This window comes from Priceomyces carsonii, assembly GCF_900007245.1.
Source record: "Priceomyces carsonii strain CBS4050 genome assembly, scaffold: Debaryomyces_carsonii_scaffold_6, whole genome shotgun sequence".
NCBI classification, from domain to species: Eukaryota; Fungi; Ascomycota; class Pichiomycetes; order Serinales; family Debaryomycetaceae; genus Priceomyces; species Priceomyces carsonii.
Genome location: NW_026946679.1, coordinates 1,235,517 through 1,259,112, shown reverse-complemented (window position 1 = coordinate 1,259,112; position 23,596 = coordinate 1,235,517). Strand labels below are relative to the sequence as shown.

Genomic DNA, 23,596 nt, shown 5'->3' with positions numbered 1-23,596 from the left:
CTAGTCAAGAGAGCAAAAATATTTCTCTACAGTTTACTTCAAAAATCATATCCTGCTTCAAGGAAAACTGTCCACCTATTTTTTATAGAAATTATGCTAGGTCTGATCTCGAATATTCCAGAACAGCTTCACTTACCGTGGCTTCGTCCTTCTCGTCCAAATTCTTCTTAATATGTTTAACTTTTATCACATTATCGGCACCGATAACCCAGACTGGGTGGAAGGGAATAAACACTAAACCAGCCAATGCAATCATAAGTGCATCTAGAACCATTAAAAATACTTCGTGTTCAATTAAATATCCAGAAAAGCCTTGCGCCAATTCTACCACCCTGTACACTGAACGAATGTATACAAATATAACTGCCAAAGTTATAACAAGTGGATACCAATTAAATAAAACTCTGTGACGGATGTGACGATACTTATCATTGTAAAACTTCTCTAAGTATTCCTCCCTATACACTCTCACGGACTTCAAGTTCAAAACCAATTTGAAAAAACTAGAAAGTGATCTCTTACTTAATTTTGAACCCGACTCCTCAAAGTTGGAATTTTTGAAGTATATTCTGTTAATGAACTCAAACCAAAACAACAAAAAGACTGACATTGAAAATACTTGAAAAGCAATACCCGCGATCATTGTATTGGTACCACCTGAGGCATCTCTATTCTCGCTCGTAGCTGCACTTGCTGCACCACCACCAGCTGCCTGGATGAACAATGAAACCACATCAGACACAATGAACATATATGAGTACCACATCGGTTTCAATACTGAATACTGTCTTCCATGGATGATGACCAACTGTGCAAATAAGAAGTATATTCCAGCCATGATAAATGCAGGAGCTATAGTCAATGAAACAAATTGCAACAAGAAGTAATTCATGTTAGTATCATCTGTGAACGCTAAGATTCTTCCAAGGAAACCTAAAAATTCAAGAGCAAATCCACAGAAAAAAGTAATGTTGTACCAATGAAATCTTGATTTAATTAACATGAATACGATGTAAAAGAAAACGAATGTGAAAACAGTAAAATAAATTATATTTCCAGGCCTATTCAACCTAATTCCGTATAAGTTCTCGTCCCAGGCCAAGCTATGCAAATTGACCGATGCGTCAAATATCGCCTGCGTCGCAGCACTCTTCACAGAAGATTCAGTTGCTGTAGCCAAAACCTTTTCAGCCAGTATGATTGTCAATGAAGCTTGTGCACCCCTTATGATTTGTGAAAGGGATATCAATTCATAACCTGTCTTCGTCTCAGCGTTCTTTAGTGCAGAACTGAGTGTCAGTGCTAGGCCAGACGCATATGTCGTTTCAATCGATCTAAGAGTAGTTGACGTAGCCAGCGTGGAAGGAGACCATGTTGGGAATGCGTTTAAAGTAGCACTCATGCTTGCTCACCTTTAAGTTGAGCGTTACTTTTAGTTAGTCTTATTAAATCTTGATATTTAATAGGAAATTTAAGGTTTTTATAGATCCACATCTAAGAAAAATTCTCGTAAACATTGTAAAACCAAAACCGGTAGTACTAAAAATACTTACGGCAAAAGTAGCTTTCCTAAAAATGGAAGATAGGAGTTTTCAGGGTTGAAATCTACGATTATTGTTACAAGGCTGCGCATATCAATTACTAGCGTGTTGCAAATCTATTTTACGAAATCTAAAAGACGGACCACCTTATTCAATATTCAATTTTTGTAGAACGGGGTTAATTTAATGGTTACAGAAACGGTAGTGGCGATTTATCTCCAAAGGAACACAGCCCTTCACAAGAAAACACCCACTAAATATACATTTCGAAAAAAAAAAAAAAACAAATGTGTGCAAATAATCACGCCTTACCTAGCGTATAATATCCTATCGTTGAGACATCCTATATCTCGTTATGTGGAGTGATTTGCAGTTGATGCGCTTGTTAACGAATTATTTATGCGACTGCACATGAATAAATCTACGATGTCCTGATTGCTACTATTTATTACTAATCGCGTAAGAATAGATACGAGCAACAACCTTCAATAACTAAATCACAATTATACAAACGTGAAGCCTTATCACTTATTCGAACATGTAAATTCGCATTTATGTTCAATTGCTATTCGAGCATTCAATCATATGGAGCTCATGAGCTGCATTTTTCTGAAGTTTCCTTCCCCTTATGGCTGAGTTCGCATACTACCAATCTCTGCTGTTGGAGCTTAAAAAGTTCCTGATTCGAGCTTACATTCAGAACCATAGGGTAACTCATATTGAAATCTCATCAAGGAACCACTATGGACAGCCTCACGATCAAGGAACCCGTGCGATTACTAGTCAAGCTGTGGCTATCTCTCTTGAGTTTTTACATAGAGAGAATCATGCATAATTTTTTATCTATTATACAGTCTTTCGCTGACTTAAAATAAGCTACGATTGTGAATTTCGATATCAAAATTAAATGGACTATGAACTTCTATTTGTGATTTTGAAGTCATTCTTTGAATTACAGGGGTTTCAGTTGTGAGTCGATGCTCTACTTTGTTACAAACAAGTGTGAAAACGTTCAATTTTCGACAATATTTGTTTGAATTGGTTCATGCTCTTGCTCGTACTCAATTTCAACCCTAGGTCTTCTACGCTTCTTAGCCGATGCATTATTTGAATCAACAGCACGCTTCCCTGTATTTGGACTATCATTAGGCGTAGCAGTTACGTCATCTTCTTCATCGTCTGATACCTCACTATCAGGCTCCTCAGCAGACGAGTCATCGAGCCATTTCTCGAGTTCTTCCAAATCAACGAGCTCATCATCGCCATCATCTTCAACATACTCAACTTGATCAAAATCGCTTTCATCCTCACTTTCTTCAATTTCTTCATCTTCATCTTCATCTTCATCCACATCCTCAGAACCAATCTTTCCTAACACCTTCTTCCAAATACTATCATCGACGTTGAGTGGCTTGTCTCCATATGCTCCGCTCTTCAACCTCTCTAGTAATTCCTTTTCTATTGCCTTTTCTATCCTAGCTGCAGCCAAAGCCTTTCTTTCTCTATTTTGTTCTCTCCTTTTGACCTTATGCTTCACACCTACGTAATGCCTTTCATCTTCTTTCAATGATAATCTTCTTTCAGTGATAGCAACTTGAGTCAATCTTGTCAACCTCTGCTTACACTTATGAATCAAGAATTTCTGCCAATACTGTAATCTGCTGTCAATCTGCTCCAACGCCTTCGCATAATTTTTTGATAACCTGATCCTTTCCCATAATCTAGATGGCATGTGTGCCCTCTCTGCTGTTTTCATGTATAAATATAATCTTCCATTTACACTTTTCACAGTTGCATACCTCGAGTTTGCCAAAGGACAAGATTGGCGAGAGCAGAAACCACTGACATTGTACTCATTCCTGCAAAAGTTCTGTTCCTTTGTTGTTTTGATTTTAAATGCACAGAACTGCTGGTTTATGACCTGCCAAATCACCTCGTCAGACATATCAATTCACTTATTATAATAAATGACCTATGCAAAAAAGAATAAATAAGCAAATGAGCAGAATGCAATACGTCCTTATTTTTCCTAAGCAGTGAAATATAGGAAAAGTAGTTTAGATGGACTTTGTTATAATATTTATTCTGACCAACAAATGACCTTAGGTGGAATAACGAGATGAGTGCAGCTGAAAAAAAAAAAAAAATTACTGAAGTCATCGTATTATATAATCAAAATAATATACAAATACTTGAAGAACGATATATTGTAGCATAAATATTCTGTGTACGATTACAATCGAGTGTTTTATCTAAGATCGTAAGTTTATTGGCTTCTTTGGAATACTTGGCTTAACCTTGCTCACCCTGGGTCCAATGATTATAGGAAATTTGAGTGGATTAATCTTATGTGCAACTCTGGAGAATGCTATGATAGTGACGACTACTTGGTAAGGATCTTTGCGCTCAAACAAATCAACAGTTTGAAAGATCTCGTCTTGAGCAACACCAATTAGATGACATAAGCTCAAAAAGAACGATATGTTTTCCATTTGCACAAAAGACATTTTCGAGTTCTTGTATTTTGTACAAGGGTTTTCAGGAATCTGAGTCAAGCTTCCCAAATTACATAGTAATTCCCCATCCTTGAGCATATCAACTAAATCCATGTCTCTTTTTTCATATTCAAGTATTACCTTTTCAGGAACATTCAAAATATTTTGAATGTATGACTTGACTTCGTCTTCACTGTTCCTATATTTCAACAATCGTGACCTTTTGAGGTCTTGATCTAAGTTTGAAAAAGCATTTTGTTCTTGCGGTGAATTTGGTCCAATACTCATTGACTTGGGCTTAAATTCAAGTAATCAAACGTAGTTAAAGATTAAAAGCAAAACGAGAGTGCGCGCCTGTACGTATAAAAACTACAAATAATTCCTAAGACCATTTCTTTTTTAAAACAGTTACATAAAAGAAAAGCAGTTTCAAGAAAAGAATTAATCATGTAATCTCTTTTCATATGAATGTAATCCATGAACTCCTCCCTCGAATTGAGCAGAGGCAGTTCTGAATTCAAACCTAACTTCACCGTTGTCGACTTTGGTTCTCAACTCTCCCAAAGATTGAACACCAATGTCCTGTAATGAATGCTGCAAACCATTGAACAAATAAGGAATAAATTTCACGATGGAACCCTTATCTACCACAGATCCGGAAACACCTTGCGCAACTAAGACATTATCTGTCTCAGAAAAATACCTTGAGGTGGAGGCGTTCGCACTGGTAGAAGTTTTCTTCATAGCATCTATTGAACCCATTCCTCTGTAACTCTTCAATCTCTTTCCATCACGGTAAAAGTAATCACCTGGGGTCTCAGCAGTACCTGCTAATAAGCCTCCCATCATAACACATGAAGCACCTAAAGACAAGGCCTTAGTAATGTGGCCAATGTTACCAATACCACCATCAGCGATACATGGAACACCAAACTGATTTGCAAATTCAGTTACGTTGTAAACAGCAGTACCTTGGGGCCTACCGCAAGCCATAACTTCTTGAGTAATACAAATCGAACCCGAGCCCATTCCAATTCTTAAGGCGTCAGCACCTGCCTCAATGAGAAGTGCTGTTTGCTCTCTTGTGACCACGTTACCAGCAATGATTTGTAAATCTGGGTACGTCTCTTTTATCCATTTAATCATGTTTAGTTGAAAAATGGAAGATCCATTAGATGAGTCCACAACGACTACATCTAAACCAGCTTCGACCAATTTATCCAATCTTTTTCTATCAGCATCAAGAGTCCCAATTGAAGCACCGCATAATAATTGTTTCGAATGGAATGATTTGGATGCATCTGGGTATGATTGGTTCTTTTGCAAATCTGTCAAAGAAATAAGAGAAATTAAGTTACCTTTAGAGTCAACAATTGGCAATTTACCCTTCTTAGAAGATCTCAACAATTCATTGCCTTCCGCCAAGGTAATACCCTGTTGACCTGTAATTAAGTCAACCGTCATAACCTCGGAAACGTCTGAGTTATTGTTATCGTGAAACTGAACATCACGTGAAGTAACAATACCTACTAGCTTGCCGCCAACTTTTCCATTTTCTAATGAAGTTAGTACATCCTTATAAGTGATCTTTTAGAATAAACAAAATTATGTTTCGAAGTCAGCAAAATTAATGTCCACACCATCGTTTGATGAATTCGGTAGAACGAAAGTTATTTAGAGTATAGAAATCATCATCCAAACATTTTGTTATTGTTCCAAGGTTGAAATTAAAATACTTACCAGTAACGGGAAACGACGTGAATCCCATCAAATTTTTCATTTTCTTCACTTCTCCGACAGTGGTAGATGGAGCAACTACCACAGGGTCATTGATAAAACCATTTTCAAATTTTTTGACTTTTCTGACCATTTCAGCTTGATACTCTGGTGTGCAGTTATGGTGAAGAATACCGATACCACCTAACAAAGCCATGTGGATCGCCATATTTTCTTCAGTGACAGTATCCATGGGAGACGAAACGAAAGGTGACTTCAAAGTGATTTTCTTAGTCAACTTTGTCTCCAAGTTTACTCCTGACGAAGGGAGAGAAATCAAACCTGGCAAAACCAAAAGATCGTTATAGGTCAACCCACCGAAGTTAGTAGAATCAATCAACTCTTTGATAGATAACCCATCCTTCTTGGGGTAGTTCTTCAAATATTCTGTAGCGTTAGCAGTATTTAATGTCATGTTGTTTATAGCTAAAAGGGCAAGGCTTTGCCAAAAAAAAATTTTTACAACGAATTTTTTATGTTCTCTCGCTACGTATTTATGGAGATGAGATGGAAGCGAGAAAAAAAATAAAATTTTAATTAGTGAGGATTTAGCGGATTTTCAATGCACTTTTTCGCCGACTTTAAGGCCAACCTTACCATATTTCATTCATAAAAACGCATCTGATCGAGACTTTTCAGGTCAAACGGACTGAAGAACGGACAAGATACAATAATTAAAGGATTACTCAGGACAAAAGCGAACTTTCGTCGGAGGCTCCGAAGGATTGGAGCACGTGATATATGAAAAGATAGGAGGAAGTTTGCGGAAGAGAGTGTGTATTCAAAAGTGTTGAAAGTTTCGATTACAAAGATTTAACTGTACTCTTTTATTTAGAACTTAAAAAAAAAAAAATTAGCTTGAGAAATAGAAAAGCTCATATATAGACCGGTCTCAATCGTGCTCAACTTTACAGATTAAGCAATGAATGCAAAAACATTTCCTGCCGATGGAGACAAGTAGTAAACCGAGACATGATAACATCAAGTTCTAGAATCTAGTACAAAGTTATTTCTTTGCTGATTCCTTTTCTTTCAACGATTTGACGTATTCCTCAATTCTTCTCCAGCCTTCTTTTCTCAATTGTTCTCTAGCTTTCTGTTCTTCTAGTGATTGATGATATAACATGGTGCAGTGATCATATAATATTGGATTATGATCCATGAATACCTTCAAAGCTCCGAATGCCAACAGATGGATGCTTCTGTTCCAATTCGAAGTGGCTGAGTTATGAGGTGGAATGCCTGTACCAAACTCATCCAACTGATTAGTCTGAGGAGACGAAAATGAATCATAATATTCTTCATCTGACATGTCTGTTATTCCATGCGAATGCCCAGTTTGGTGGATATCATTTAGTATTAACCCATTGTCAATTAAGTTTCCATTCGCATCGGTAGTGGCTGCTGGGTTCTCTAGCAACTTTTGTTGAAGTGAACCATTTGCTACACCGGGCTGCGTAGCATTCGTCAACTCATACAAAGCGGCAAATATTATGGGTAATACAACTTCAGCATTCTCAGTAATAAGGGTCAAGAAGTACTCATTTGACCAATAACAAAGAACTTTTTCGCTGACTTGGAAATGAGGTGACGAGATACATTTAGATAATTGAGCGAAAAGAGGTATCTGGATTTTCAAGAACTCGCTTGGCTCCATCACCTCAAATATATCTTCAATCTCATTCAAAAACATAACCTCTTTAGGTGAGTTTACCTTTGGCCAATAACGTAACAAACCCATTATAACATCTTCCGTTAAATTAGGGTCCTTCTCTAAAAACTGTACGATACAATATGCCAATTGAGGATGGTATAAAGATAAACTTTTGACTTTATGCAATGGTAACAATACTCTCACCAAGAAAATTTTATGTTCCTCCTTTAATGGTAATGCAAACCCATTTATGATAGAGCCCAATATTTCCAAAAGCTCGCCAATACCATTAAACCGTTCAGTTTCATAAACGAACTGTAGAAACACGTTGTTGATGGACTTTCTTATGAAGCTTCTCAAGCTTAAAAATTTCCCATATATTCTATGTAATGTTGTCTTTAGGCAATCTCTTTCTCTAGGATCTTCACTATCAAATAATTCCAAGATTCTCAAAATGAAATCATGGTCAATGTATTGCTTGGCAAGTTGATGCTGAAAATCAGGCAGCTCGATGAATCGCAAAAAGAATTCATAGATGGCTTGCATATGAGGCCAAGCCAATTCGCTGACAGGTTCATCTTCATCAGGATCATATATATCGCCAATCGGATTAACTGGAGGAGGGATTGGACGGAAGAGATTAGTACGGAACATTTGAACCACATGCTTATACATATCATCAGTGTAAGTGAACCTTTCGTTGGATATGAATTGAATCAACTCTTGCAATGTTAATCGCTTTATTTCTTTGCCTCTCGCATCAAAAGTGGGATCGCTGAAATCGAAAATTATGTTACATTGATCAACCTTTTGTATAAACAACGAGATTCGTTCCTCCGGAGGAACCTCATCAAAGTTAGGCAACTTAATAATTTCATGATACTTATCTGAAGAAGGCTCGAATCTGGAAGACGAATGCCTTTTTGGAGTAGCAATTAAGTCAATATCGAAACCTTCCTTATTTGGCGAAGAAATATTTAATTGAAGTGGATGGACGGGCGATTGCAGGCTATGGTGTAGTTTCGATTCGAAGCCAGAAGAACTCAGGAATGATGTGGTAGGAGATGTGGGTGTCGGAGTTACTGGAGTTGTGGTGGTTATAATAGTCGGATTTGTAGCTGAGTTATTTGCGCTCTCCGAGTTTATGACAATTTTTGGGGACTCTTGCTTGGGCAGTTCTCGAGGCAGAGTGCTCGGCTGAGCACCTAAAGACCCCACAGAATTGTTGGACTTAATAGAACTAGCACTGGTATTTCTAGAGGGACTAGGCGAGTTTGAAATTGAAGGCGAATTTGACAGTGAGCCTTTTGATGATTGCAGTTTCTTGGATGATTCTTGCTTATTTTCTTTGTCTTTGTCAGATCTTTTTTCCAGCTTCTTACTTGAAGACTGGTTCTTGTTTCTAGTTAGCCTATTCTTAAAGCCTTTCATCATTTTGGTAAAGGTAAAAGTAGGTGGTGTACTTAGCTAAGTTAATGAACTTAAGTCGAAAAGCAACAGACAGGATCCGACTCCTTCGTTTCTCCTATCACTTTTGCTATGTAGACGCCAATATTAACAGAGAATATATAAAAAGCGTGCTTGAAATCTTTGTGAAGCGTCTTGTACTTCAGTATTTTATATCTCTGCTTTGATGCAAAAGTCCAATGTCCTCAATTCAAGTTTCTTTCTTGGACTTTCAACCTCAGTAGAATTTTTTCAACCAAAATTTGATCTTAGACCTACCGGTTTAGTATTCAAGTATCTTCTAGGCTGAAATTGGCTCTATAAATGATATTTTCCCAGTAGAATAATGCTAATTGATTGCTACAGCTCGAACAGTACAGGCTTTGTTGGCATTTGTTTTCAGGTGATTCTTTGAGAAAACACCGATAATCATGAATCGATTACAACACGACCGGCTCTATCGCACGACTTACTTCACGTTGATATATCAATCTAAATAAACCCTGAAGAGAAGGTAGAGTAAATACTTTTTCCATATACTGCTTTCAGTGAAGTATGCTAATAGTAAAATACAAATAGGATTATTAGTCGATCATATTTGAATTTATTCTATAATACAATAATCTTAATAAGGTAATGATGCGTACTTAAATATGATATATCAAATGATTTTTGTTTATATCGCCTCAGATAGTAATTTGGTCTTCGCTTTTAACCTCTGCTACTTGATTCAAAATGTGCCCCTCTTCACGATGATTGAAAACATAGCTTAAGTAACAGTTCCAACTGATGCTGAATAAGTTTACTACCAAGAGCCTGAAATTTACAGGAACAACAATGAAGTTTACTAGCTGGAAACCAGGCCATATAACCCAATTGGTTTTTAGGGTATCCCACCAACTTCTAGTAAGTTTTATTTTTGCAGTCTCCAATGGAGAACCATTGAATTCAAGAACTGACATTGAAGTATAATAAAGTGGAATTCCAATGAATGGCGCAAATATTAGTTGATCCATAGCAACGGGAATCATGGCGTTTAAAATAGATATCAATTTGGGATGAATACTGGTATTCTCTTTTATAAATGGATTTTTAACCCGTGAAAGTAATTTATACCATTTATCTCCAATAGGGGAGAAAATAAAGGTTCCGAAAACTGCTGCCCTAGATGTCCTGGCATAGTCATATCTTTTACCCTCCTGGGAAAAAAATACTTGCGCAAGATAATCACCACTTCCAAATAAAAAACCTGTGGTTAATGCATTTGTAAGAAAGGGATGTCGAACTAACAATTTGTCATAATTTGCAAATAACCTCAGCATAGTACGATTGTCTGTCAATAACTGTATATTTTATATGGCTGTAGTATCATCTATGAGGACAGTATGGCTTTTAAATTGCTTTAGAAACTTAATAAGGCAAGAATCAAAGTTCTGGGTAATTCTATGTATTCCTGCATGAATGTTGACAGTTTCTGCCGCGCTTCCCTGGATATTTCATAAATCAGTCAGCATCTCGCTGTGGTGAAACCTTTAAATGCATGATCTTACCGATACATTGTCATCTATGAAACTATATAGCTTTCCACGACTAAAAAACATACTAAAAGAGTACGCTTCATACGTAAGCCACAGATTCTGGGTCCTCTACCGTTGTAACTTCTTCCAAAACCTTATTACTAACTCTTCTGGAGTTTCCTACATAGCTGATGAAGCAATTCCATCCAACAGACCACAAGTTGGCACACACAACTCTTATATGCACAGGTATTAGATACATGTTGACCAACTGAAAAGCAGGCCACACGATCCAGTTTGCTTTCAATACATGCCACCAGTTGTTACGTAGATTCTCCCTTGCTACATCAAGGGGGTGTTCATTCAACGATAAAATAGACATCGAAGTTACATACATAGGGATCCATATGAATCCAGGGACAAAGAGCTGGTCTAATGTTACCCTAAAAAGAGTGTCATACACATGTAATTTTTTTTGAGACCAAGTATCCCTGTGTTTTCTAATAAATGGATTCTTAATCTTTGGAAGCCTTCTACCGTACCAAGTCACAGCACAAGGAGCGAAAACAAACGCCCCATAGACCGCCCCCCTCAAGGTTCTTTTATAATCAAAACCTGAACGACTCTTAACACTTTCCGAAAGATCCTGATTCTTGATGTCGTGAGATCGAGGTGGAAACGATAACTGAGCTATGATGTCACCAGTGCTAAAGAACAAGCTCGTTCCGACCATATTGGTCTTGAACGGGTGTGCCTTTAACAACTGATTATACTTGTGAAAAAATCCACTCATTTCTCTCTATCATCTTAATGTCACACTAAATTTCCTGTTCGAACGGGCGCCTTTCGCCTAGGCGTACTGTTTACATCTCGTCTAGTATTCAGGAATACTTCCTAATTCGGCCTTTGCTATCGACATGGCTGGCTTACATTAGGGGGGTTTTGTGTAATTTCACCCAATTTGATCACCTTTTTCGCCCAAAACTACCATGCTTAATTTCACATTTAATCCCCTTCGTTCCCGTTTAAACTGAAATTGTTCACCGAAAAAGATTTAAATATCTTTATTAATTCTACTTAAGGCATCGGATAAACTGAGAGCCATTCGAGTTATAAGTAACTCATTTCCTTCAACGAGTTTTAAGAAATAAAAGGCTGCAAGATAGAAGATGCACAGAACTTACTCCTTAAGGTCTCAAAGAGCACCGACAGCTGCTCAATTGCAGTCTCCCCCCCCTCCTCCATCAAGCACTAAATCAAAGTTCTTTGGTACAGGTTCCCTTTCTCACTCTTTACGTAAGAGTACCGCTGGTAACTTTGGCCCAGAATTGGCTAGAAAATTGGCCCAATTAGTCAAGATGGAAAAGAACTTGATGAGGTCAGTAGAACTCACTGCTAGGGAAAGAAAGGATGTTGCAAAGCAATTATCACTCTGGGGTGAAGGTAACGACGACGATATCTCGGATATTACTGATAAATTGGGTGTTTTAATTTACGAAATTGGTGAATTAGAGGACCAATTTATTGACAGATATGATCAATACAGACTTACTATGAAATCAATCAGAGATATCGAGGGATCTGTTCAACCATCAAGAGAGAGAAAACAAAAAATCACCGACCAAATTGCTTACTTGAAGTATAAAGACCCTCAATCACCAAAAATTAACGTTTTGGAACAAGAATTGGTCAGAGCCGAAGCAGAGTCATTAGTTGCTGAAGCTCAGTTGTCAAATATTACCAGAGAAAAATTGAAGACCGCTTTTAACTATCAATTTGACTCCACAAGAGAACATGCCGAAAAGATCGCATTAATTGCTGGTTACGGTAAGGCATTGTTGGAATTGTTAGATGAAAGTCCAGTCACTCCAGGTGAAACTAGACCTGCCTATGATGGTTATGAAGCCTCTAAACAAATCATTATTGATGCTGAAAATGCTTTGGCTTCCTGGACTTTTGATTCAGCTGTTGTTAGACCAACTTTATCCTTGGCTGCCCACGATGACTACGATACAGATGATTTGGCACATGAAGCTGATAATTTGCAACTTACTGAACAACAGTGGGACGATGAAGGTAAGGTAACTGCTTAAATACTTCAGCTTGCTGAATTTCATTAGGAAAACTATTTATCTTCTTGCTTTCGTTCGTTTTTGAATTTACAAAGAACCCCTCAAAAAGATGTTTGGTCAAAAATGGAGTTATGTATTATTAACTGTTTGTACTGTGTACCTTTCCAGTTTTCACCATCTAATAGTCAATAATTTGATAGTTTGTTTTAAAAAAATGATTTTTTTCGTAATCCATTCGTAATTCATCTTATGAACTCCTCGCCACAACATCTATTCATATTTGAAAGTCCAATATAGCTGTAGTATTACCTGATCATGACATGAATTAAACTGCGATAGTAGTATTGGTGAAGACACAAAGATGTTACGAGAGGTAGGACAGGTGAGAAAACGGTCTGTGTAGCTTGCTTTTAAAGCTTAGTACACCCAAATGACAGGGAACATAAATTGAAAGTTTAAAGTATTAGGAATGAGTTCTCAAGCAAATATCAGTTGTCGTTAATGGTGCTCATTGCAACAAGTGGTGTCAAATGACCATACTGCACATAGTGAAATTTATATATATTTCGACAGGTAGTATTAAATACTTCAACTCGCTCTACTGACAGGTTCGTGGTATAATTCACTTAGTTTAGAGACCAAACAACATCAGCATGTTAGTGCCTGAGAGAGGACTCCCAACGGCGTCACCATATTTATTAGTTCGATAATTACGGGGAATTAAATGGACTGATATCAAAAGTATTTTAAATAGAGCTTATCGCCTTTTATTGACAAAAGAGAGCTACTGCAGTCGAACAAACCTAACAATAATGACACAATTCGAAATATCCCGCTACGCTCCGAGGTGTCTCATATTACCCTTGTTTTCCACTGTCTGTGGTTATGAATCGAGAATTAAGTTCCTTTATGAAGGCACCCGTGTGTTACACAAAAACACGATTTTAGTGCTCTCTGTTTACATTTAGTGAATTGAACCAGCGAGACAGAGCAATACACAGAATCGCTCCTCTCGGCTATTGATTTTAATAAACAAGCTATAATGCTAAAGGGAAATAAGTTTTTTTAATTAAATATTGGGTTAGTAAACAGAACGGTGAACAGAATATTAAAAACACAAAACATACCTAACTATAAAGCATTCGTGGAATTCTATACTTATTAAAAGACCCCCCAAAGGAACACTTGCTTGGCCAAAGAAGAACGAAGCCTCATTGACTGACTAATATCTCACTCATAATACTGCGACGATACATATAAGTTCACTTGGTTATTGAGGGAGACACCAATACAAAGATAACTGACGCATAACGGAAGACAAAGATATTCAACACTTGGAGCTAACCATGTCAAACGAATTCTTACAGTCATCCCCGTCCCATTCTGCAATTGATCCTATTATGTATAGCTTTGTCAATGCTGGCCATGAGAAGGAGAATAATAATGCCAATCAGCCAAGTAACGTGCAAAATAATGGAAATAATAATTATCAACCTAATCCGCAGATACCCCCATCGTCAGTAACCAAAGTATATGGTGGTCCCACAAATTTGACAGGCTGGACCCCTCTAATAACAAGACCAGTATATAGTGAGCAGCTTATTCCGTTCGGTCTCACTCCAAATAAAGTTGGGGCGATTGGAGATCAGCCTGATTACTCACAAGGACTCAACCTTACTCCCTTTCTTAATCATAACATTAATCTTTTGAACTCGCAACCTGGGCTGCAATTGCATTCAATCACTCCATTTCACGATAAGACCTTACATTTAACAGATTTTTTTATGGATTCTCCCATAAGGCAAACTCCAGTTAAAGATCTGGATACTATAACACCTTCAAAATTTAAGTTAGGAAGCGAAAAAAAATACTTTAAGCAGTCAATCTTTCAAGATCGTAAAAGTGCTAACAAGCGATCTATCACGCAGTTGGGCACACCACAAAGACAACCTCGAAAAATTTCCGTTAACTATAAGCCTACTGGAGAGGATGAAGAAGAAGATGATGATCGCGATCAGGATGAAGGTAGCGAGCGTAATGATGAAAATCAAGATAGAGATATTGAAAATGATATCGCTCAGAGTAGAGCAAAGCTTTATTTGCAAACTCCATCAAAGACACTCAAAAATGTAACAAATCTAACCAGAACGCCCATAAGCTCTACGGACGCTCCCGGGGCATTTATTACACCTGCAAAACAAATTCCAAACTCTTCGCCATCAACGGTCATCTTATCGGCGAAGGAGAGGTCAGCGGTAAGGGTAACCAAAGAACTTGAAAAGCAGCCTACTAGTCCAACACCAACAAAAGCGATTCGTGTTGCGCCTTGTAAAAAACTTATACAGGGCGACGAATTTAAACCAGCAATGGGCGTTTTCTCAGAAAGAAAGCAAAATCATAACAAAACTTCCGGCTCGTTCAAAAGTTTCGTTAACCTGGGGTCAAATGAAAGCAATCAGCATCATAACAAAACCAAAACCAACTCGAAAGCCCAAATGCAAGCTGGTATGAACAAATTTCAGATTGTGTTCACTGATGTTCACACTCTAATGAATAATAAGAACAGAAGTAAAGAATATTTGCCGACAGGCAAGAAGGCTTCCCGATCTGGCAGTGAGCAGCTAGAAGCTAAAAGCGACAAAAAAAAGGGTTTGCCAAGATCATCTACACTACCTGTTTCTCAAAAGGATTCTCCAATAAGTCATAATCAGCAACCTCTTCTGCAACCAGTGATGTATCATCAAGTTGCACAACACACGACTTCAATGCTATCCAATCAAGATCACAACTCTACTATGAATACTAGCAAAGAAATAAGTGTAATCTCAGGAAGCTCCAGTAACCTTAATTCTTCCTCGAATACTGATCATTCATCGTTTGAACTAGGAGGTATTTCTTCAACTCCCAATGGAACATTTTTTTCCGACAAGATGTTTGAAAAGCCATCACCCCAGAGCATGAATCCATCAACTCAATTTTACATTCAAAACCAATTTAATAGTATGCCACCGCCAAGGCAACATGCTTTTCTACAGTATCAACAAAATCAGTCTATGATGATGATGAGTACGCCCCAGCATCACAATATTGTTACTTGCGGCCCAAACATGTACCAACCTCAAAACGATTCATCTCCGAACGATAGTACAAGCAACTTGTCTGTTTTTTCGTATCATAAAATGCATAATAATGGCACACCTCAGGGTAAGCTCAAATGATTGAACTGAAATATAATAGAGAATCTGACATGAATTTTTCTAAAGCAGTAAGTTTAAAGTACAGAGACAATATTGTATACGGACTTAATTACAATTCATAAACTTTGAATTAGGTATCTAGATCTTGTAAGTTATCTTTATATAATCATAAAATCATGACTTCATCAAAGAATGAAACGCCAAGCACTATACATTGGGAGGTAATAGTAATGCTGCAATAACTCCAGGTCTTTCTGTAGATAGAAGATCAAAAATTTGAGCTGCATTGTTGGAATCACTGGCTTCAATTTGAATTCCCATTTTTGAGATAAATCTTCGGTTCGATTCAGAGAGCATCCTAGACTGTTTACCTAGTCCCACCACTAAAATCTCGGGCTTGGGATGCACTTTCCTAAATATCAGCAAAATTTCCTCCTCGTTGAACTCAATAATAAACCGATTGATTAACTTGAACCCTGCAGTTAAGTTCACTTCGAAGCTCTCGGAGTCTATAAGTAATGCACCAATGATATTACCATCTTTATCTGGGCTACGAATTAATATTCTGTTAGCCAAATGATATCCGTTATGTTTAACACTTTCAATATAGTTGACCGGCTTAGTGGAAAACATAAGTATGTCATTTTTTTTTAATAAATCAACAGGATTTGCCGACGTCTCTCCCTTACCTGACGGTGGCTCGAACTTCACTTTATTCAAATTTTTTGTGCCTCCAAAAAGGTCTCTGGTGGGAGCACTCCATGTAAACGGTCGTAATAAATGCTTGTTAACTCTCTGGTATGCTATGCCAAATTTTGTCTTAAGCATGATTACAGTATAATATTATGCTTCTTCTAATGATGAATAAAAAATGCTCGCTCTGAGATAATGTGCTGCGCGAACTATTAAGCTGCGAGAGTCCAAATGGGTGCAACGAACAATGTAAGAAAATCTGATTACAAGGCCACGGAGGCAAGGATCAAAGAGGAAGAGAATGAAAAAAGAGAACCTTCAAATCGTGACCAGATATGCTTTAATGAAGTATCTGAATCAAACACAAGCAGACAGTACCAAGAAAGACTAGTAGCCGCAATACATGATAACCAGCGTGATAGATCCCAACGGATGACAAAACTTACATCAATAGCTAGCAAAGGTGATACCAAAGGTAGTTGTGATGAGTTATGCGATTACTTCTTTGTGGATGGAGAAGTGCCTACGTCATCATATGAGCCTTTGAGTACTTACAGTGATATTTGGACTCTATGGTTTAACCTTTGATATCCATCTTACAAGAAAATAGACTCTCAATTTACACATTCTACCTATATGGATCACTGGCCAAATTAGAAAAGTTTTGGAAAGTGTTTATCGTTGAATTGAATCTTTCTAAAACATAAAGCGAGTAACGTAATATCTTATTTAATGGCCGTAGTTTATCCTTAAATCTGTTAATAGAATCAGTCGCATATCACAGGAAGATTCGAATTCTCCCTAGAACGCTTCGATTATGTTTCATTATTTAGCTTTTACAGATATCTCATCTCGCTCTCAGTGGAGAATAATAGTAGTAGAGCGAACTTAAGACTGCGAATCCCAATTAATTCCGATTTATTATCGGAATATCAGAAAAGCTAGGTGTAATTGGAGAACCATCATGTCAACACAATCAGGTATTACTGTATCAAAGGAAATCATAACATCCTTGAGTGACAATGGGTCGAGCCCATTGGTTATCAAAATATCGGATGATAATACAAAGTTAATACTAGATCCCGAATTCTCACATAAAAGCATCAATGAATTAGAGGAAAGATTTAAGGCAGTAAAAGAGTATGTCAGTTCAATTTATCCTCAACCACGTTATGTTGTCATACCTAAAGACTCAAATTCCAATATCTTCATAAGTATCGTTCCAGATGTTGCCCCAATTCGTCAAAAAATGCTTTATGCTTCAACTAAGAATACCCTTACTAGCGCAATAAGTTCTTTTGACATTCATAAAAGTGATATCCTAGCCTTGACTGACCTAGATGAACTTACATATGAGAACTATAATCAATCTGATAATACAGTCAACTTATTAACAAAGGAGGAGAAAACTTTAGATGATATCAATACTCTTCAGGATTTAACTCTTGACAACTCCTTTAAAAAGGAATTGGTCTCCATGTCATCTCCGCAGGAAAAACTTCTTTATAACTTTGATGAAGAGTTCCAGCGAGAATTGACTTCCATGCTTAATTCTAGCGAACAAGCCTATAAATTTGTTGCTTTTGCCATTGATTCTACAAAAGAAGTCATTCGTTTGGTATCGTCGAATGATAAGGTAGCCATTGAATCATTGATCTCAGAAATAGAGAAAGTACAACCAGAAAACTATCCAGTATATATTCTTTACAATTATTCCCCGAAGTCGTATGCTTTTATTTATTCTTGTCCCTCTGGCTCGAAAGTTAAAGATAGAATGACATATGCTGCTTTTAAGCAAGGTTTGTTGGCTCACTTGGTGAAAGAATTTGGTTCCAAAGATTTAAAAGTTGATAAGTCGATAGAGGTGGGCGACCCAGAGGAATTAGAGATAGGAGAGTTGCAAGTATCTTCGAATTCGGCTCCATCTGAACCTTCTAAGGGCAGATTAAAATTTAACAAACCAAAAGGACCTCGTCGGAGGTAATTATTCTTAAATCACTAAATATTCTATCTATAGAATGTGTTCACGGTCTTTTGAGACTTTCCAATTCTTTCTCGAGATATGTGTAGACAATCTCTTTCAAAATAGTTTTATTCTCAAATATGTTATTAAGACTTTTTCTCTCATCCTCTTGTAGTAATGATGTAATATGCTCATAAACTTGTCTGGAAATTCTCTTATTTATATTGATAAAAGTCTCCTCAGTTCTGATGATAGGTTCCATTGTATCTTCAATTGGGCTACTGGGACGATATATGGGCTTTAATCTGTCTCGAATATACTTTTGAATATCCATCTTTTGAGTTAATGATAGCAGAGGAGTTATTCCTCTACTGTAAAATTCCGTATCCGAATCGCTCTCGCTAGGGCTAAAAGAAGCTGGTGGGAGTATCTCGTCGCGTGGCTTACTGTTAATATAGCCTTTCTTCAGAGTAAGGCGTTTCTTCGTAGCAGGATTTCTGATCTGGTTTAAAAAAGTTGATATCCTTGACTGTCCAGTAGATGAAGACAGCGAACCAGATGGTTCCACTGGAGTTATCCTCTTTCTTTTCCTCCTTTTTGTTTCATTTGTGGATGATGTTAGTCCGGTGTTCAGAGCACTAGCTGGTTCATCTGAGCTCCTTCTTGCTTCTTCAAATATATCCCATGATTTAGCTTCATCCTTAGACAAACTCTGTTGAATCTTGAGTTCTCTTCGAAGGATTGTTCCACCATTAACTATGGGCCGATTGTCATTACTTATATCATTATTCTCATATAAAAAGTCATCATCCAATTCGTCATTCTCATTATGTATAATTAAGCCTGGTCTTCTTCGGGGCAAATAAGTTGAACTTTCAGTCGAGGGTGAGTTGCGAGTCAGCAGTCTTCTCTGATGACCGCTAGTGGTTACTCTAGTATGCATATGGGCCAGCCTTGCAAGTCTTTCTAAGTTGAAAGTAGAGCTTTCACAAAGTTGCCTGTTATCACATATTGGACAATACCAAGTTATATCATCACCTTGGTCAGTAATTCCCAAGCAATCATGGTGAAAGTTTGTTCCACAACAAGAGCAGGCTATCATCTGCCTACTAGAACTCCTATAGTCTGAACTCGTACATATAATACATATACCATCGGTAGAGACTGTTTGAGGCACAAATATGCCAGGGGACTGATTATAAGGTATAACAAATTCCCTGGGAATATTATCTATTGCATCGTTTGGCAATAGTTTATCAGTAATGCTAACCAATTTAGACATGCTACTTGAATCTTTCTTTCTTAACTCAACATAATAAAACAATTTGCGACAAGTTGGACATGAATTGGAGTTAGACGACCACTGAAGGATGCAGTGATCGTGATAATAGTGGCAACAGTCCTTAATGATCCCTATTTCACATTTTTGGTTTAACGGTTCTAAACAAATGGTACATTCTTCGTCTTTAGAAGACATTATAGATCATAGGTTATGTGTTTGCAGCAGTTCGAAGTTTATGAGATGTAAAGTAAGTTAATTACTTATAATTCAATAATCCGGTGATGTTCCTATATAAAACAAAAAATTTCGAAATCGATCCGATAAGCATTTCTTATAAAAGAAAAGAATGTCTCGCCACCAGTACGATCTAATACAGTGCATGAAGCAACCTGGCACTAAGATAGGAATGCTATGTCCACTGTGTGATGGAAAATGCCCCGTCTGTGATTCTTTCGTAAAACCTACTACCAAGGTCAGAATATGCAATGACTGTTCATTCGGTCACTTGCACAACAAGTGCATACTTTGCAGTCATAATTTAGGGGAAAATAATGAGTTGGGCTCGGTTGCATATTATTGCTTGAGTTGTGTAAGATTAGAAAAAGATAGGGAAGGCTGTCCTCGAATAGTGAATGTTGGTAGTTCAAAGTCAGATATGATATTCAACAAGAAAGCGCCCTCAGGATTACTTAAATGAGGTCTATTAAATAAATAAAATTTTACTTCTTATTATGAAATTGCAATAAAAGGCTACTATTTAGTTTTATTCAATTAGAGTTCATGATTCATAGATTTTAATGCAGATTCTTCGTGCTGCGTGCAAACTTTATATATCTAAGTCTATTTTACTCGCCTCTATTCCAAGGTCTACAGCTGACCTGATCCCATCTTTCCATCTTTCATTAAGATATTCATTCACAGGACCGAATTCGACTACTTGTCTCTTCTTCCTGATCAAATTGAAGTCGTCAATTTGACGTCTCTTTTGATGGAGACTACTCGAATAATCTTCCTTCATTACTTTAAGAGATTCAAGATTACTATCTTCTGATGCCTTTATTGAATCCGTGTTTTGTAATGCGAGTGACAACAGTCTTTGTTGCATACTAGCATAAGATAAAGTTGAGTACAAATTTTCGTAATTGATGTCACCGTCTTCTGATGTGAACGCAGAATATCGTGAAAGATCAACTCCTGGACGAATCAAATGCAGATCTACAGTCATATCTGCATTTAGCTCTTCTTCATATCTTTTTATTTCTTGACCTAATAAAGTGCTCGAGCCTTGCAGGGATGAAAGGGGAACTGGAAAAACATCATCTATGAGCGGGTGTAAACGTGTTTCATTCGGCTGACTATTTGAACCAACCCCGTCATGATTATCCATCTCTATTCTAATCAACTGCTCGACGTTTCTTCTCTCTTGATCAGTTACAGGGTCATCAAGGACTGTTAAATTATTGTCAATAATTGTACATCTTCAAAAAAAAATAACTTATACTTACAAGGCAAACCATCTAATTGATCGTAATTTATAGCTACCATCTGTTCTCAGTAATCTAAAATCACAACTTGGGAAAGAAAGCTAGTTTGATATATATAGGGCCCACGAATGAACGGCCCTGGCGCTATTACAGACTAAAGTCTCGATAATCGCCTTGGATGTAGCCGCAACCGGAGCAGTTCCCTTTTCCGCTGAGCGATGGCACGCTTTCATTCAAGCTGTGACTTACCTAGAAACCTACTATGATAGGGGTTAGCGCTACATATTGCTACTAGAACTTCAATAATTCATTCAAAAGCACTTTAAAAAATGATTTTTTCTTTTAAAATACAAGAGATATTTAGTATGTAACCATTATTAGTTGAGGCAAAGAGTAGAAATGAGTTAACTTATTTGTCTAAAACGTCAGCATCATATCTTTGCTTGAACCATTCAATTGTATCTTCTTTTGTGGTTTTATGAGAATTTCCAACGACACCTGGGGCTCTCTTTCTCCTGGTAATTCTGACACCAGCCCTACCCATGACGACGTAGAAATCCATACCGTAAATACCAATACCTGGATCGTACTTGATACCCAAGTCAATGTGTTCGTCGATTCCGAATCCAAAATTACCAGTAGCAGAGAAGTTTCTTGCTCTCAACTGATACTCTTTGACCTTCAATCCTCTTTCTAAGATTTCCTCAGCCTTTGGACCTCTGATTGTGACGTGAACAGCAATCTTTTCATTTCTTCTGATACCGAAGGTTCTAACGGTGTATCTAGCCTTAGATTGAACTGGAGTTTGACCAGATAATTGTTCCAAAACCTTGGAAGCTCTGGTTAATCTGTCACCTGATTCACCAACACAGATATTTAAGACCAATTTTTCGATATGCAATTCACGCATAGGGTTCTGTGCTTTAGCAGACTAAAATTTATGTTAGTATGACTGAAAAAAGTACATAGATGACGATTCTTGAGGATCCTTTAGATTGTAAGAAATAGAAAATATACTGCTCAGATCAGTTCCGAAATACAAGCCGATCTTCTATAAGTCAACCAATTCAGTTTAATAAGACTATCCTCTATTTATAAATTACGGCTCTCAAACGCAATATGTTGATGTACTTCTCTCATTCGGATTTCAATATTAAAACCTATACCCACGCAGATTCCTCCAAAAAATCCCAAGAATCTCTTCACCTTTATCATTTCCTTGAACTATAACATACCATCTCGACTATTGATTTCTGTTTATATTAATGAAGCTTAACACAATTGAAGTTACAGATACTGTCTGCTTTCTCTAAAAATTTTTCAAGACCTTGTATATACTATATTTTTCCTAGAGAGTGATTATAACACAAACCTGTTTCGTGCGCAATACAATTTAATCGCACATTTGTGTAATGAATATCACGAGATAATATTTGACTTTAGGGCGCATCCCCCCTAATACACAAAGTGTCACAATAAAAGGTGTATTTCTATGCTTTATGTACCGATATAATAAGTGGCATATTTAAAAATTAGGTTGAAACATTGTTAAAAGACTTTTCTTTTTCTTTAACATCCCAAAAGATATCACCAGCATCAAAATTTCCGTGGTATTCCCATCCTTGTTCTTTAACATGATACAAGTTTATGGAGCCACCAGAGAAAGCATCTCTGTGAATCGCGGCTAAAATACTTCTTTTACCAAGATATAAAGCATCCTCTACACTAAGATCCCACTTGTACTGCGCATCAAGTACACCATAGGCGAAAGTTTGCCCTGATCCGACGCAAAAAACATCTCCCTTTAACCGAGTTCCATCGGAATCAACATAATATAATGAAGGTCCCTCCTTCTTAGTACAACCACAAATCATGGTACCCATAGACAACCCCATGCCCTTGTATTGGTAAACGACATTACTTAAAATTTTGGAGGCTGCTGCCACGGTAATTCTTTCCTTCTCTCTCAACTCGTGAAGTCTACACTGAGTACCCAACCACGTTTCCCAATAAAAGCAATCAGCGGCACCACCTGCCATTGTACCCAATAATACTGGATTAATTCTGATAACTTTATTCACAGTTTGAGAAGCTACGTAATTACCTTGCGTTGCTCTAGAATCAACCGCCACTATAATACCACCTTGAAATCTAAATGCCAATGTAGTAGTTCCATGAGCAATCTTGATTTTACAATCTGGGTTTGATGCATCATCCGTATGTGCTCTCAAAAAATCAGTAGGCTGTGAGATAGGGGGCAATTGCATAGAAGGTGCCAATTCAAAATTATTTTCAGATGCATATTCATTCTGTATTGATTGTATATCTTTTAATACATTGTTTGTTTTCTCATGAACAAATCTATTAGCAATACCATTCATAGTGATTCGATTTTATGATGGCACGTTCACTGTGTGCAAATAAATTGGTGCTCTCTTAGATATTCAATTAATATTGTATAGCTATGACTTCAATT

General features: G+C 37.2%; 18 protein-coding genes; 5 read left to right on the top strand and 13 right to left on the bottom strand.

Annotated features, from left to right (window-relative positions):
* Positions 1-91: 91 nt before the first annotated feature.
* PRCAT00005734001 (RTA1 domain-containing protein) lies at positions 92-1,402 on the bottom strand (the record flags this gene model as incomplete). Its single annotated transcript, XM_062955827.1, has 1 exon — positions 92-1,402. The coding sequence occupies one exon, from the start codon at positions 1,400-1,402 to the stop codon at positions 92-94; it is 1,311 nt and encodes a 436-aa protein (XP_062812391.1).
* Positions 1,403-2,553: 1,151 nt separating this feature from the next.
* Positions 2,554-3,486, bottom strand: MAK16 (ribosome biosynthesis protein; the record flags this gene model as incomplete). The annotated part of the gene is made up of 1 exon (XM_062955826.1): positions 2,554-3,486. The coding sequence occupies one exon, from the start codon at positions 3,484-3,486 to the stop codon at positions 2,554-2,556; it is 933 nt and encodes a 310-aa protein (XP_062812390.1).
* A 307-nt stretch (positions 3,487-3,793) lies between these two features.
* SCP1 (Scp1p) lies at positions 3,794-4,324 on the bottom strand (the record flags this gene model as incomplete). Its single annotated transcript, XM_062955825.1, has 1 exon — positions 3,794-4,324. The coding sequence occupies one exon, from the start codon at positions 4,322-4,324 to the stop codon at positions 3,794-3,796; it is 531 nt and encodes a 176-aa protein (XP_062812389.1).
* Positions 4,325-4,477: 153 nt separating this feature from the next.
* PRCAT00005731001 (uncharacterized protein) lies at positions 4,478-5,500 on the bottom strand (the record flags this gene model as incomplete). Its single annotated transcript, XM_062955824.1, has 1 exon — positions 4,478-5,500. The coding sequence occupies one exon, from the start codon at positions 5,498-5,500 to the stop codon at positions 4,478-4,480; it is 1,023 nt and encodes a 340-aa protein (XP_062812388.1).
* A 30-nt stretch (positions 5,501-5,530) lies between these two features.
* On the bottom strand, positions 5,531-6,227 carry PRCAT00005730001 (uncharacterized protein; the record flags this gene model as incomplete). XM_062955823.1 has 1 exon in its annotated part: positions 5,531-6,227. The coding sequence occupies one exon, from the start codon at positions 6,225-6,227 to the stop codon at positions 5,664-5,666; it is 564 nt and encodes a 187-aa protein (XP_062812387.1). The 3' UTR covers positions 5,531-5,663.
* A 591-nt stretch (positions 6,228-6,818) lies between these two features.
* On the bottom strand, positions 6,819-8,900 carry RTS1 (protein phosphatase 2A regulatory subunit; the record flags this gene model as incomplete). The annotated part of the gene is made up of 1 exon (XM_062955822.1): positions 6,819-8,900. One exon carries the CDS (start codon positions 8,898-8,900, stop codon positions 6,819-6,821), a length of 2,082 nt encoding a protein of 693 aa, XP_062812386.1.
* A 698-nt stretch (positions 8,901-9,598) lies between these two features.
* PRCAT00005728001 (ethanol metabolism protein) lies at positions 9,599-10,234 on the bottom strand (the record flags this gene model as incomplete). Its single annotated transcript, XM_062955820.1, has 1 exon — positions 9,599-10,234. One exon carries the CDS (start codon positions 10,232-10,234, stop codon positions 9,599-9,601), a length of 636 nt encoding a protein of 211 aa, XP_062812385.1.
* Positions 10,235-10,529: 295 nt separating this feature from the next.
* PRCAT00005727001 (uncharacterized protein) lies at positions 10,530-11,222 on the bottom strand (the record flags this gene model as incomplete). Its single annotated transcript, XM_062955819.1, has 1 exon — positions 10,530-11,222. The coding sequence occupies one exon, from the start codon at positions 11,220-11,222 to the stop codon at positions 10,530-10,532; it is 693 nt and encodes a 230-aa protein (XP_062812384.1).
* Positions 11,223-11,598: 376 nt separating this feature from the next.
* On the top strand, positions 11,599-12,522 carry LSP1 (lipid-binding protein; the record flags this gene model as incomplete). The annotated part of the gene is made up of 1 exon (XM_062955818.1): positions 11,599-12,522. The coding sequence occupies one exon, from the start codon at positions 11,599-11,601 to the stop codon at positions 12,520-12,522; it is 924 nt and encodes a 307-aa protein (XP_062812383.1).
* Positions 12,523-13,847: 1,325 nt separating this feature from the next.
* PRCAT00005725001 (uncharacterized protein) lies at positions 13,848-15,719 on the top strand (the record flags this gene model as incomplete). Its single annotated transcript, XM_062955817.1, has 1 exon — positions 13,848-15,719. The coding sequence occupies one exon, from the start codon at positions 13,848-13,850 to the stop codon at positions 15,717-15,719; it is 1,872 nt and encodes a 623-aa protein (XP_062812382.1).
* Positions 15,720-15,905: 186 nt separating this feature from the next.
* Positions 15,906-16,526, bottom strand: PRCAT00005724001 (uncharacterized protein; the record flags this gene model as incomplete). Its single annotated transcript, XM_062955816.1, has 1 exon — positions 15,906-16,526. One exon carries the CDS (start codon positions 16,524-16,526, stop codon positions 15,906-15,908), a length of 621 nt encoding a protein of 206 aa, XP_062812381.1.
* Positions 16,527-16,622: 96 nt separating this feature from the next.
* On the top strand, positions 16,623-16,979 carry PRCAT00005723001 (uncharacterized protein; the record flags this gene model as incomplete). The annotated part of the gene is made up of 1 exon (XM_062955815.1): positions 16,623-16,979. The coding sequence occupies one exon, from the start codon at positions 16,623-16,625 to the stop codon at positions 16,977-16,979; it is 357 nt and encodes a 118-aa protein (XP_062812380.1).
* Positions 16,980-17,355: 376 nt separating this feature from the next.
* On the top strand, positions 17,356-18,375 carry PRCAT00005722001 (uncharacterized protein; the record flags this gene model as incomplete). The annotated part of the gene is made up of 1 exon (XM_062955814.1): positions 17,356-18,375. One exon carries the CDS (start codon positions 17,356-17,358, stop codon positions 18,373-18,375), a length of 1,020 nt encoding a protein of 339 aa, XP_062812379.1.
* A 40-nt stretch (positions 18,376-18,415) lies between these two features.
* Positions 18,416-19,831, bottom strand: PRCAT00005721001 (ubiquitin-protein ligase; the record flags this gene model as incomplete). The annotated part of the gene is made up of 1 exon (XM_062955813.1): positions 18,416-19,831. One exon carries the CDS (start codon positions 19,829-19,831, stop codon positions 18,416-18,418), a length of 1,416 nt encoding a protein of 471 aa, XP_062812378.1.
* A 151-nt stretch (positions 19,832-19,982) lies between these two features.
* On the top strand, positions 19,983-20,333 carry PRCAT00005720001 (U2 snRNP complex subunit; the record flags this gene model as incomplete). Its single annotated transcript, XM_062955812.1, has 1 exon — positions 19,983-20,333. One exon carries the CDS (start codon positions 19,983-19,985, stop codon positions 20,331-20,333), a length of 351 nt encoding a protein of 116 aa, XP_062812377.1.
* Positions 20,334-20,462: 129 nt separating this feature from the next.
* PRCAT00005718001 (uncharacterized protein) lies at positions 20,463-21,181 on the bottom strand (the record flags this gene model as incomplete). Its single annotated transcript, XM_062955811.1, has 2 exons — positions 20,463-21,114; positions 21,138-21,181. 2 exons carry the CDS (start codon positions 21,179-21,181, stop codon positions 20,463-20,465), a joined length of 696 nt encoding a protein of 231 aa, XP_062812376.1.
* Positions 21,182-21,529: 348 nt separating this feature from the next.
* On the bottom strand, positions 21,530-22,030 carry RPL11 (60S ribosomal protein uL5; the record flags this gene model as incomplete). Its single annotated transcript, XM_062955809.1, has 1 exon — positions 21,530-22,030. The coding sequence occupies one exon, from the start codon at positions 22,028-22,030 to the stop codon at positions 21,530-21,532; it is 501 nt and encodes a 166-aa protein (XP_062812375.1).
* Positions 22,031-22,652: 622 nt separating this feature from the next.
* Positions 22,653-23,501, bottom strand: PRE2 (proteasome core particle subunit beta 5; the record flags this gene model as incomplete). Its single annotated transcript, XM_062955808.1, has 1 exon — positions 22,653-23,501. One exon carries the CDS (start codon positions 23,499-23,501, stop codon positions 22,653-22,655), a length of 849 nt encoding a protein of 282 aa, XP_062812374.1.
* Positions 23,502-23,596: the final 95 nt, after the last annotated feature.